This window comes from Psammomys obesus, unplaced genomic scaffold (assembly GCF_907164565.1).
Source record: "Psammomys obesus unplaced genomic scaffold, mPsaObe1.curated_primary_1811, whole genome shotgun sequence".
NCBI lineage: Eukaryota > Metazoa > Chordata > Mammalia > Rodentia > Muridae > Psammomys > Psammomys obesus.
The window spans coordinates 3,694,246-3,706,922 of record NW_026596125.1 but is presented as its reverse complement, the minus strand read 5'-3'; the positions used below and the strand labels follow the sequence as shown (position 1 = coordinate 3,706,922).

General features: G+C 45.3%; 1 protein-coding gene across 1 annotated transcript in view; it reads right to left on the bottom strand.

The window, feature by feature from the left end:
* Entpd7 (ectonucleoside triphosphate diphosphohydrolase 7) overlaps window positions 1–9,312 on the bottom strand; it is a 40,086-nt gene extending 30,774 nt beyond the window's left edge. Inside the window, exons 1-3 of the mRNA XM_055591493.1 lie at window positions 9,215–9,312; window positions 8,885–8,987; window positions 7,654–7,836 (exon numbers count right to left, since the gene is read on the bottom strand). Of these exons, the coding sequence (XP_055447468.1) occupies window positions 7,654–7,836; window positions 8,885–8,892 (191 nt within the window). The 5' untranslated portion in view covers window positions 8,893–8,987; window positions 9,215–9,312. The remainder of the gene's footprint in view (window positions 1–7,653; window positions 7,837–8,884; window positions 8,988–9,214) is intronic.
* Between the last annotated feature and the right edge of the window lie 3,365 nt (window positions 9,313–12,677).

The following is a 12,677-nucleotide window of genomic DNA, read 5'->3' as shown; positions in this document are numbered from 1 at the left end:
AGTACCTGAAGAAGGGCTTTTCCTCCAGGAAGCAGCTCAAGTGCCGCTTTCTGGAACACTAACCTCATATAATCTCTTCCGCCTTCGTACACTTTCCAACCACCCGACAGTCTCTATTCTCCAACGAGAGGAGACCAACAGTCCTTTCCTGAATGTTTTCATTTATGATGTGCAGACCCAGCCTTGGCCATCACCATGAACCACTAGAACCACTGGACCCTTCTCCTTTGCTGGTGCCACAAAGCCTAAGAGAAAACATCTCAAAGATCCGGAATCCTTCAGGTACCTTCCCAAGAAGTAGCCAATTCTCCACCCACACCTCACTCTCCTCCCCTTCTCTCATACAGTGCATAACCTCATCTCCCTCCCCCCCTCCTCTTTCCACCTCCTTCTCTTTCTAACATGATTTTCCTCTAGTCATTGCTGAGTCGATGAAAGTTACCCACAAATATAGCCCCCCTCAAGCAGATATGAAAGATGAGGCCTTTTCAGTGCCATTATCCTGAAGCTATTATCACCATTACAACTATAACCAAGCAAACCAACCTGGCACACTTGATCAACATCAATTACAGCACTTTCAGCATTCAAACAGAACTTAGCAATGTGCCAAAAGTCAATAAATGGGGCTATCAGCTCTTTGCTGAATGTCATCATATTTTATGACACTACTCATAATTCAAAACCAAACATAGCTTGGCATTACAGTAGCTGTCCATGAATGGCCTTAATACATGCCCAGAAAAAGAGGTTGAAAGGTTACTGCTTACCTCTTAACAAGATTAGCCAAAGCAGACAGCAACGCTTATAACTTAAACCCTGCTTTTAAATGGAATAAATGCCATTAAGATAAAGCAAATGAATGCATATGAAGAGATGCCTCCAAATTCATCAGAACATAACTTGAAAACTCTTATAAAAGAAAACCTAATTTCATATGTATATCCTAAAGTGAAACATTTTATTTTAATTTAATGTAAGGCCTCTTTTTGACCTCTAGAACACTATGGATATGAGCTCACAGTGGAGAAGGAGAAGGAAGAGGAGGAGGAAGAAGAAGAAAAACAAGAAAAGAAAAGGAAGAAGACAACTCTTTGTTTTTGAAACTGTCTACAGAAAACTCACACAGCCATGCCTACTGTTTTCAGGCATATTACCTTAAAATTGGTATATCATTAAGAGTTGAATAAAATGCAAAATTAAAGGTCTTTAACAGAAAATGATCAGAATATTATGAAACACAAAGATGCAGAAAGATCACCATAAGCAAAGCTTTATTTACTGAGACCACAGAATGACTGCCGTGTTCCTTTGCACACATTCTCCCGAGCAATGTCCCCCACATTTGTTCCTGTGAGGACACCTGTGGTCTGTTCCCAGCAGCATGGCCTGTCTGTGGTACCAGAGAACACTAGCTCCGATGTCAGCATGAGACTTAAGAATAACGTAAGGAGGAAAAGTGTAACTATATTTTATCTGTGTGTAATATAAAAACTCGCAAGCACAAGGACCTGCCTTAAATCTTTTAGAACTGTTGATAAAAGCCTTCTGCATGATTCCTAGGTACCTGATTCGTCATCCTCTTATCATTTGTCATTCTATTAGTGCTCTGATACTCAAGCAGCAGCTGCTATTACAGAAAAGAAAAGAAAAAAGAAAGGGAAAAGCAGGACTTTGGTTTGGTTAGTTTTGTTTTTTCAAGACAGGATTTCTCTGTGTAGCCTTGGCTCTCCTGGACTCACTTTGTAGACTAAGCTGGCCTCGAACTCACAGAGCTTCTCCTGCCTCTGCCTCCCTGAGTGCTGGGATTAATGGTTTGCGCCACCATGCCTGGCTAAAGGGCAGAACTTTTAATGGAGACAATGTTGCCCATCTGCAGAATATACTTTAAGGCAGAGATGGGAATTGAAGAATTGAATAGAAAAATCAACATTATTTCAAATGTACTCGAGCTAGCTTTGCTTAGTCAATCAATATGTTGCGTAGTCTAGACACTTTCTTTATTTGCTGCTTGCTTTTCCATGACAGGGTTTCACCACATCACCTCTCAAGTGCTGGGGTGACAGGTATGCACCACCCCAGCTGGCTAGGTGCTGTATGCCTAATTCAAATGACAAGATAAGAAATCGACTTCACAGTTGGGCAGTGGTGGTGCATACCTTTAATCCCAGCACTTGGGAGGCCAAAGCAGGCGATCCCTATGACTTCAAGGCCAGCCTGGTTTACAAAGCAAGTCTAGGACAGCCAGGGCCACACAGAGAAAGCCTGTCTCAAAAAAAAAAAAAAAAAAAAATCATTTCACTCCCACTTGATGCACTAAAATAAGTAGGACTTAAGAATGTTAAGACCTGCATATAACAAACAATGAGGGCTAACTGACCCTAAAGCCACAGTAACGCCTCAAGGAACTACAGCGTGTCGTAAGTTCTCGCCTGGGCTGCGTACTGGAAACCTCTGACTTCGAGAGTCATTGTCACTTAGAGTTGTTACAGATCCCTAAGTGACTCAACGATGCAAAGACTAAAAGCAATTATTCAAGATTACCATTAACTACACTATCAGTCTGTATAATAAAAGTTTTAACAACAACAACAAGAAACATAGAACTGTTTACCACTACAGATACTGTAGACATTTTTAATTATTCAGTGTATTTTTTTCCCAGTGTCTTTGGGACAGGCTCTTATATGCAGCTTGGTCTGCCTGAAGGCTTGGATTACGGGCATGCAATACAGCACCTGGGTTCCGGCTGCCTTTAATAAGTCCTCCTTTGCCTCACTGTCTCTCGCCGGTTATCAAGGCTTTCAGGGCACCTGCATCTATTGACATCAAGCTGCAGGAGCCATCATTCTTTCGCTGTATTCTTTGGCGGCAAGCCACAGCCACACTGACTGAAACCCTGGAAAAGAACGGGAATGGCACCGTGGCTCCTGCCTGTGACCTTAGAGCCAGCATGAAGCTTCCCTGGAGAAACAGTGACTTTTGGGTCAACCTGGCCTACACAGTGAGAACAAGCAAAAGCAGAATCAAAACAAGACGGAAGAGAAGGAGAAGGAGGAGGAGAAGGAGGATTAGGAGGAGGACAAGGAGGAGGCCGAGGGAAAAGAAAAGCAAGTTGTAGACAAGAGCCTATCTTATCATAATGTACATGTACTTTTAGAACATGAACTTAGTGACAGCACATCTGGCTGGATACTCATGTCTCTCTTCTGATTCGTTTATGATTAACTTTGTTCCTGATTCTTAACTGTGTGCAGTTCCTGATTTTAATGGCTATCTCAATTATTCATTCAGGTCTGCTCCCTGATGAGGCTATGAACTCTGTTCAGGAGCCACGTTTCATTCATCTTTGTACCCCTGTGTCTAATACAATACTACAAACACACAGCAAGCTCTCAGAGAATGTCTCATGGAGGCTGCCACCTGTGGAACTTAGAGCACACACACAGTTGTCTGTGGCAGTGTGCACAGAGCCGCCAATTAAATAGCAACAAGCTCTAGGGTGCTGGCTGCTTGACCAGAGCAGTTCAGGGTGTTGGACTTCAGAAATGTCCTTACGGTGGACAATCTGTGTCCTCCACAGTTTCGCAGCGATCTCAAGCCAATCTCGCAAATCATTGCATGTGGTCACTTAGGATTCAGTGGTTAGTAAGAACTACTGGGTCATCTACCTCCTACGGACCACTCAGTGTTTTCACTCTTCTGTGTGGCTGTCACCCAACTTCAAGGTACCCTTCTCCCTACTCAAGTATGACAGCGAATCTCTCTGCTTTATTTCCTTCCAATTCATTCTCCACAATGCCATCAAAGTGAGTTTGTTCGCTATTTTTTTTTTTTCCAAGGCAGGGTTTCTCTGTGTGGCCCTGGCTGTCCTGGAACTCACTCTGTAGACTAGGCTGGCCTCTAACTCAGAGATCTGCCTGCCTCTGCCTCCCGGAGTGCTGGGGTCAAAGGTGTTCATCACCATAAAGAGCAAACCCTAACACACCTCCAAGCCTTTTCTCTGCCCTTAGGATGAAATCCGAACACTCCCACCCATGCCCACCCCTGAGCCAACAGCTTCACCAGCCAGACCCTCCTCTACCTCTCCACCACGTGGCTCAGTACTCATGTTCTTGACAGTTTACCCTGGTCATGTTAGCTGATCCATATGGGATCCAGTCAGATGGCGCTGTCTTCCCATGGGAAGCTGAGCTAAGGTCTGTCAAGAAAATCCCATGACACAAAAAAGAAACTCAGTGTACGGACTTAGATTTAAAACTTGTGATTTTAGTTAAGATATTTCTTAAGGTCAACTGTTGACTACTGTCGTCACCCAACAGTATACTCTCTCCTGGAAAACAAGACTCCAAACTACAAATGAACAGGAGTTCTAGCGAAGGAAGGTTGAACATACAAGCAGCTTGAGAAAAGGAACACACGGTCCGTGTTTGGTAGGCCAGCAGCACCTACGCATCATGGCTTGCAACACAATTTGAACTGGTAGGCAACAGTATGAAATGCGATATTCTGGGGACAGAAGCAGTGAAAAGTAACACTAGGCATTTGTCACAATTCTGACCACAAAAACTTCATGGAGAGCCTTGCTCGAGGATTCTGGCAAGATTCACCTCATCTTTATGAGAGGGCCACGCTGAGTCTGTTTCTCTCTTCACGGGACCTGAATGAGGATGCCTGCGGCCCCGGGTGCTATGGCTGCTATTTTACAACCATTAAAAAAGCTGACCCTGATGAAAGGGGAGGAGGTCCTCCCCTATCAGTGGACTTGGAAAGGGGCAGGGAGGAGACCAGGGAGGGAGTGTGGGGTTGGGGAGGGAATGAGGGAGCGGGATACAGCTGGGACACAGAGTTAACAAAATGTAACTAAAAAGAAAAAAAAAAAAAGAAAAAAGAAAAAAAAGAAGCTGACCCTGTAAACAGCAAGAGGGGAAGTACAGCAACTTCCATCCTGCTGGCTAATGTGATGCCCATGGTCTCTCGGTCTCTGGATATCAAGTTATAGGAACCAGTAAGTTTTTTTTTTTGTAATTATTATTATTTAAATAAATCTGAGTTATTACTTGGAGCCCAAAGAATAGCCCATAGCATATGCCTAAGAAAAAAATTCTAAAAAAAGAAAGCAGAAAATCATGCTGAAAATAATGAATACACTGTAGCATCATTTAATTTTATAGCCTCAGCACAAATCAATCTAAAAACATAGCAACATAAACTTTCTGTGAAAGAACATAGGCCTTCTTGTGCAGTTGGTAGGTCATTGAGAACCAGAAAATAATTCAGGAAATTTTTCTGCAAAAATGGATATTCTGCTCTCAGTGGATAGAATTAACAATATTAAAACATTATGGAAGACAATATTAATTAATGGAGGTGCACACCTTTAATTCTAGCACTTGGGAAGCAGAGGCAGGCGGATCTCTGCTTTAAGGCAGCCAGGCCTACCTAATGAGACCCTATCAAAAAATTAATTAAATAAATAAGCAGAAGTAAATATCCAGAATAAAACACAGAGAGATAAAAAAGACACATCATCAATTAGTTTGGGGAAGGCATGCAGGCTTGGTGCACTCAGAGGCCTTGGAGGAGAAGGAAAACAGAAACATATTTGAAAAATGATGGTCAAAATGTTTCCAAATTTGGTTTTAGAACTCTTAACTGGATAGATCTGAAATTCTGAGGGCCGCTGTGTTCACCTTTGTCCCCCAGTATCATGCAGAGCAAGCGCTCTGCCAGTGGCTGCCAGTGTTCACAAGGCCCGTCACAGCCAAGCTGCTTCAGACCAGGAGAGCCTCTTTTCTAAACAATTCTATCTATCTATCTATCTATCTATCTATCTATCTATCTATCTATCTCAAGGCAGGGTTTCTCTGTATAGCCTTAGCTGTCCTAGACTTGCTTTGTAGACCAGACTGGCCTCGAACTCACAGAGATCTGCCTGCCTCTGCCTTCTGAGTGCTGGGATCATAGGCCTGAGCCACCATGCCTGGCTAGGAGAACATCTCAAGAGCTCACAGAAGGAAATGACACATGAACTCAGAAATCCAAGATACACATGACAGCAGACTTCTCAAAAAGAATGCAAGCCAAGAAGAAAAGATGATCAACAGAGTTCTTTAGCAATTGATGTTTTTTTTTTTCCCAAAATGCAAAATGAAAGCAAAGCAAGGTCTTTCTCTACTACATAAAAGTTTAAATTTAAAACAAAAGAAAGAATTCACCCCCTATGGACTCACCCTAATGGGAAAGATTTTTCTTTTAAACAACAGCAATGTGATGGTAAAGGCACTGGTGAATATATGGGTAAATATATAATTTTTTTTTATTTTAAAAATCCTTTAAAAGATTAAAAAAATAAAAAACATTATTGAGAAGATAATTGACTGCTTAAGATAATATGTTACTGAACTTACACCATTTATAGAAAGAAAATGTATGACAATAGCTTAAAGTCTACTAGGAAAAGAGGACTGAAAGTTTACTGTTATCAGGTTGTTACAACACAGTACCTGAAGTACAAGCAATGTGATAAAGCTACACACTATAAATCCTAAAGCAACAATTAAAAGAAATTAATCCACCAAAGGGAATAAAATAGTATCATAAAAAAAAAAATGTACTCAATTCCAAAGAAAAGATGGGGGCCAGGACAAATGGGAGAAACACAAATGATAAGACAAAGTCTAAACATAATTAATAGAAAAAAAAGCAACTGGCTTGATCTCCCCACTTAAAAGGAAAACACAGTCAGAATGGATAAAAACCAAGGCTGAACTACCTACAAAAAGCCCGCCTTAAATATAAAACAAAGTGGGCACTATGGAGGCATCTCAGCCATTAAGAGCACTGACTGCTCTTCCAGAGGACCCAGGTTTGGTTCCCAGCGTCCACACAGTGCCTCACAACCATCCATAACTCCAGTTCCAGGGGCTCCAACACCTTCTGTCCTCTTCAGGCATAAACTCACACAGGACACACAGGAAACACACACACACACAAATAAAAACAACATTCTTTAAAAGACAAAACTTAAAAGTACAGAAAAGTATCACATTAACACGATGTAGAAGAAAGCTGAAGTAGCTATATTAATACCAGGCTAGTAGATTTCAGAACGAAGAAATGAAATCAAGGATAAAGACACTCACGTAACAAAGACAGAGAAGTCAATTCATCAAAAGCATACAACAATCCCAGACATGTATGCACCCAGTAAGCCTCAGTCCACCCAGACAAGAAAACAGAAAGCTGTCTTTCATGGTTGAAATACAGCATCAGCATTCTTGAACTAAAACTGAACACGGCCAGACTAAGACTTAGGACCTGTATCGCTCAGGAGTCAAAGGTAGTGCATTAAAGATTAAAATAAATAAATACAGACAGCCAAGTCTGTTTACACAGGCTGCATTCCCATTAGTGAAGAGGCTGAGCTGCACACTGACCACAAGTTCAAGTTCAGCCTCCAGGATCATTCTGGGCCTGGGCAACTTAGTAAGAGCCCTGTCTCAACAACCAAAATTTTTACAAGGGTGGTGACATAACTCAGTGACAGGGCAACCAAGCATGTGCAGGACCCTGCTTCCGGCCCCCAGCACTGCAAAAGCAAGCTTGGAACTTCAACACCGAGCTGCTCACAGTGATCCGAAGCCGACTCACCTCTCGTACTGCCTATCTCGTGGTAACGAAGTGCCCCAACGTCGTAGATCCATGATCAGTAGAAGCAAAAGGAGACAGGGTATAAAGAACAGTGCCAGGAGTGCCACCCGCTGACGGAGAAATGGGCTCACTGTGGGCACGATGAAGTACCAGGAGGCTGGGCAGAGGTAGGAAAAACTGATCCTGGAATGAGACAAACATTTGTCAAAGTCTTAAAACACTGTTTAAAAATGGTTTTAAAACTAGATGAAAGCCCTCAAGGCAGAAATCCACGCCGAGAGAAGTCTAAATGTTTTTTTTCAGTCTCAAAAGAGAGAAAAGCACCCCAGGCCCAGAGTATCTCTGTTAGAGAGTCTGAAAGAGTTGATCTATGCTGGGTGGCGGTGGCGCAGGCCTGTCATCCCAGCACTCAGGGAGGCAGAGGCAGATGGATCTCTGTGAGTTCGAGGCCATCTTTGTCTACAAAGTGAGTCCAGGACAGCCAAGGCTACAAAGAGAAACCCTGTCTCAAATAATAATAATAATAATAACAACAACAACAACAACAACAACGACTTGATCTACTGTTTCCCAACTCTTCAATTCAGTGCAATTCGAAGATTTAATCTAGGGGGCTGATGAGAAGGCTCAGTAGTTAAGAGCACTGACTGTTCTTCCAGAGGACCTGGGTTCAATTCCCAGCACCCACATGACAACTCCCAACTGTCTGTAACTTCAGGTTCCAACACCCTCACACAGATGTGAATGCAGGCAAAAGATCAACGCACACAAAAATAAATAAGTTTTAGAAAAATATTTAATCTAGTGTTAACAGGAAGATTATCAGGCTCCTGGGGCCACTTCCTAACCCTGATGAATTAAAGAAACTGCAACACAGCCACTAGCAATGCTGACAAGAAACCAGACGGTTAGAAAAGTTACTTAACTGATGGTTCTAACCTCTTTAACAACTTGTACACATAAGGAGACATTTTTAAAAAATCAGCTTTAGCAGATACATAGTAAAAACTGACTCGTTTACCCTGGTTCTACCATTAGAAAGACAAGCACTGCTACTCTCAAGAGCCCACTGGCCTTTCAAAAGAATACCGCTTCGACGTCTCCGCACACACCTGACCAGGATGCAAAGTTCAGGTGCAGCTTCAGGACACGACACTTAGCTTCCCAGCCCCGACCCCCACCTCCCCCCTCCACCGAGCCCTCCGGCAGAAATAACGGGCGCGAACCTTACCTAGCCATGAGTTCCCTTCAGTGGTCTAGACGTCTGTCACCTCCTTTTCCTTTTGCCCTGAGAGGGTGGCCTCCTAGTCCCCCGCATCTCTTAGGGCTGCAGCCTGGAAAGGGTTGACCGGCTTTCAGACATAGCCCCAGCAGCGCCCAAAGGATCGGATCCCCCTCTCACGATCCCCCACTCCGCGTCGGTTCTCTCTCCTCCCGGAGGACCGTCCCGCGCATCCCGGGCGCCGGGCGTCCGTGTGGGCCGGCTCGGGGCTCACTGAACACGCCGCCCGGGGTGCCCCCCGTCCCTCTCCGCCCGCAGCTCCGCCGCCGTCCCACTCACGGGATCCCGAGGCCCGCACGTCCCTCCGCACGGCCCGGCCTGGCCCTCAGCGGTTCCCCGTGGCTGCCCGCACAGCCGGAAGGAGGCCTGGCCGCCGGCGGCGCCACGTCCCCAAGGAAACCGCGCCGAGCCAATGACCGCGGGGACCCGCGGAGGCCGGCCCTGCGCGCAGCCGGAGCCGCGGACGAACCGGCGGCGAGCACACGCTGGGCCGCTGTCCACGGCGGGGCCAATCCCCAAGGGCGCGCGGCCCCGAGTGCCCGCCCCCGGGCTCGGCAGCAGCCAATCGAAAAGGCGCCGCGCCCGGGCTCCGCCTGCAGGGCGGGCGGGGACCCGCCCAGGGGAGAGGGCACCGCCTGCTGGGCGGGCGGGGACCCGCGCGTGGCCTGCGCCACCGCTGCTTACACTTTTGAACCTGTGGATAGGACTCGGGATGCTCACCACAGCCTTCGTCCCACAACGGCAGCTCCTCCACCCCATCCCTTTTGCCCACAAACCATGGTGACCTGAGATCTTTGACATCTCTCCTGATAGAAACGTTGGGAGGGGAAAAAATGGAGACAGTGATGTTTGCCTCCAAGCGCTCATGTCCACTCCTTCAACGTTTATTGCCTACTGTGTGCAGATGATGAACGTTTGTGTTATGGTCCTCTTGGGCCTTCCGGTGATACATGCAAAAGCAGCGCTCCTTCGGTGCTTTTATTCTGGCTTATGCCAGCCCTGCGTCTCGTTTACATGAAGAAGTCTCTTGAATGGCAAAAAGTCTGGTTTTCGCAACCTGTCTTCTTTGACCACGGCCCACTGCGCACCTTCTGCGTCTCCTCACCTCTTGGGTTAGCTCCGGCACGTCCCCTTGCGGGTTTGGACCCGATCATTTTTTGTTTCAATCTGCTGTGCCTTCCACCTACTTTGACTATCAGCTCCTGCTCATCTCTTACCTTTGGCTTAAGAGTGTCTTCCTCCAAAAATCTTACCCAAACCTTCTGTTTCAGTCACCCCTTGAACTTCAATCAGGTCTGCCTCACTGGCAAAATGTCCTTGAAAGAGGGACTGCTGCTTTTACACGTGCCCAGAGCTAGGCCACCCTTCCACACATAAAACACCGCTTACTTGGGATACAAATCACCACTGGAGCAGGGGTGAAGACTGGGCTGAGGTCAATAGCGACAATTTTACTCAAAGCTGCCTGTGACGGTGACACTCACTGTCACAGCGTTTGGCAAAGAATCGAAGTTGTCGGAAGAGTAAAGCAGTTTAATAGTGAAAGGGTCAACGGCTCATGTACCTCTGACCTCAAGGGATTATTCACAGCAGAGAGAGGCAGGAGGTTAGGTGACTGGGTCAGAGTAACACCTTCAGCGCCCTCTGGCTGGGCCTGACTCGGAGAGGAAAAGAGCAAATAAAAAAGAAACTAGCTTGAGGTGGTCAGAGAGGCAGGCCGATTTCTGCTAGTTCGAGGCCACCATAGCCTACATAGTGAGTTCAGGATAGGCAGGAAGTTCAAGGTCATCCTCTGCTACATAGCAAGCTTGAGGCCAACCTGGGCTATATGAGACCCTGTCTCAAGAAAGAAAAGATGGTACCAAGCTTGATGGCACAGTTCTTTAACCCCAGTGCTTCACTAGGAAGCTTAAGTAAGAAAATTGCTGTGAGGCAGACTGCTTGGTGAGACCTTGCCTTACACACACACACACACACACACACACACACACACACACACACTCTCATGTAATCACACACATGCAATCACACACACACACACACATTCATATACACACTCATACACATACACACTTATGCACACTCATATCATACATGCACATTGCATAAAGCTGCTACTAACCACAACAATATATAAATAGAGACAATTTTATCATTCCAAAGAACAATTCAGTGCCTAAAGAAAGGAAGACAGAAATAATTCAAAAGTTGTTTTGGAATATTTTTTTTAACTTCTTGAAGCTTCATTCTTGGAGTTCTAAATCTAAAATATGGATCTTTTAAACTCCAGTGCCAAACAGCAAGGAGGTGCTTTAGAGGATAAACAAGAGTCCCACAGGTTTGTAAACAATCTCTAATTCATAAGATTTGTGAGCTAAGCTAACTTTACAATCCAAAGGGGCATTGAAGCATCCTTTAAAGTTAGAGGGTATAAGTAACTACTGTCATAAAACAGAAGAGAAAAACTGCACTTTAATCCAAAGATTTTCTCATTACACTTTCCTTGAAAATTTGCGTCTGACAGCCAGTTTGGACAACACTTCCTTGAATAAGTCCGTCTCCCCCCACCCCCCCACACACACACGTGCTCAGCGTGATTCCTTCAAAACCCTGCCATGCCCTTCTGATTAGCAGCTCACAAAGGCTGAGCTCTGAGGTTTCAGTCATCAGGCCAAATCAAAAGGAGCTTGGGACCATCTCTCTTCCTCGTTTGATGTAACCAGCGACACATTGAAACAAATTATAGAAAGTTGCATTTCAGAATAAGTTTTTAACTGCTCCTTAAAGGCTTGTCTACAATTACATCAAAAATTTTGTCAATGTGGCCCTCCAAGCCCACCCCTGAACGAAGTCAGCCAACTCCTCAGCACAACACCCCACTCCACCCCCAGCAAGACACCCCCCCTCCCCACTCCACCCCCAGCACAACACCACCACCACCTACCCCACCCACTCCCAGCTCAGGGTGCCAGCCCAGGCTGCTTTGTTTCTCCTTAATCAATTTTCATCCTTTCACACCGCCACCTGTTTAACCTGTGAACCTCCTTCTTGTGTTTAATCAGCCTTCTTTGTGTGCCTTTCAGGCAGCTCACTGTACGAAACCAGTCCTGCAGTCTCTGTACTCATTCTATCCACCCAAACCTGCTCCATCCAGATGCTCTTGGACAAAATACTGTGGGATTACCTCATTTGGGAGCCTAGAGCCTATGCAGGAGTCGTTCTAGAACCTCTCCCCTCTACTTTCTTTCCTCCTTTCCATCCAGGTCGTGTTCTTAACTTAAGTCCTGTAGGGTGTCCACCAGAGAAGACTGCTCAGAAATGGGTTTAAACCAATAGAAAGTCTTTATTAGCCTACTGGTGTCTACGCTGGATCCCAGTGTAGTACTAGTACTAAGCCTTTCTCAGGGTGAGCTTTTAAGCATAGAAAACCACATCCCGGATTGACATACTTCAGTTAACAAGAACAGTTAGCCAGAGCAGAACTACAGAAGCCAAAAAGACAAGGTTGGTTCATTTAGAGTCTTTCCCAGAACTATGAGTTTTGATGGATTTGGCCTTTGCTTTAGTTTTGGCAGGTGGTGCTGTCTATGTGCTGAGTTTTAACAGCCTGAATAGTACTTCCATCATGGAGTCAGTTGTGCTAAGGTCACAGGGCCTACTAAAGTCTGGGGCCTTGTTACAAAAGGACCTAAAAGCCTCCCTGGAACTTTCTGAGACAATTTCTACCTGCGAGACCTGCCTA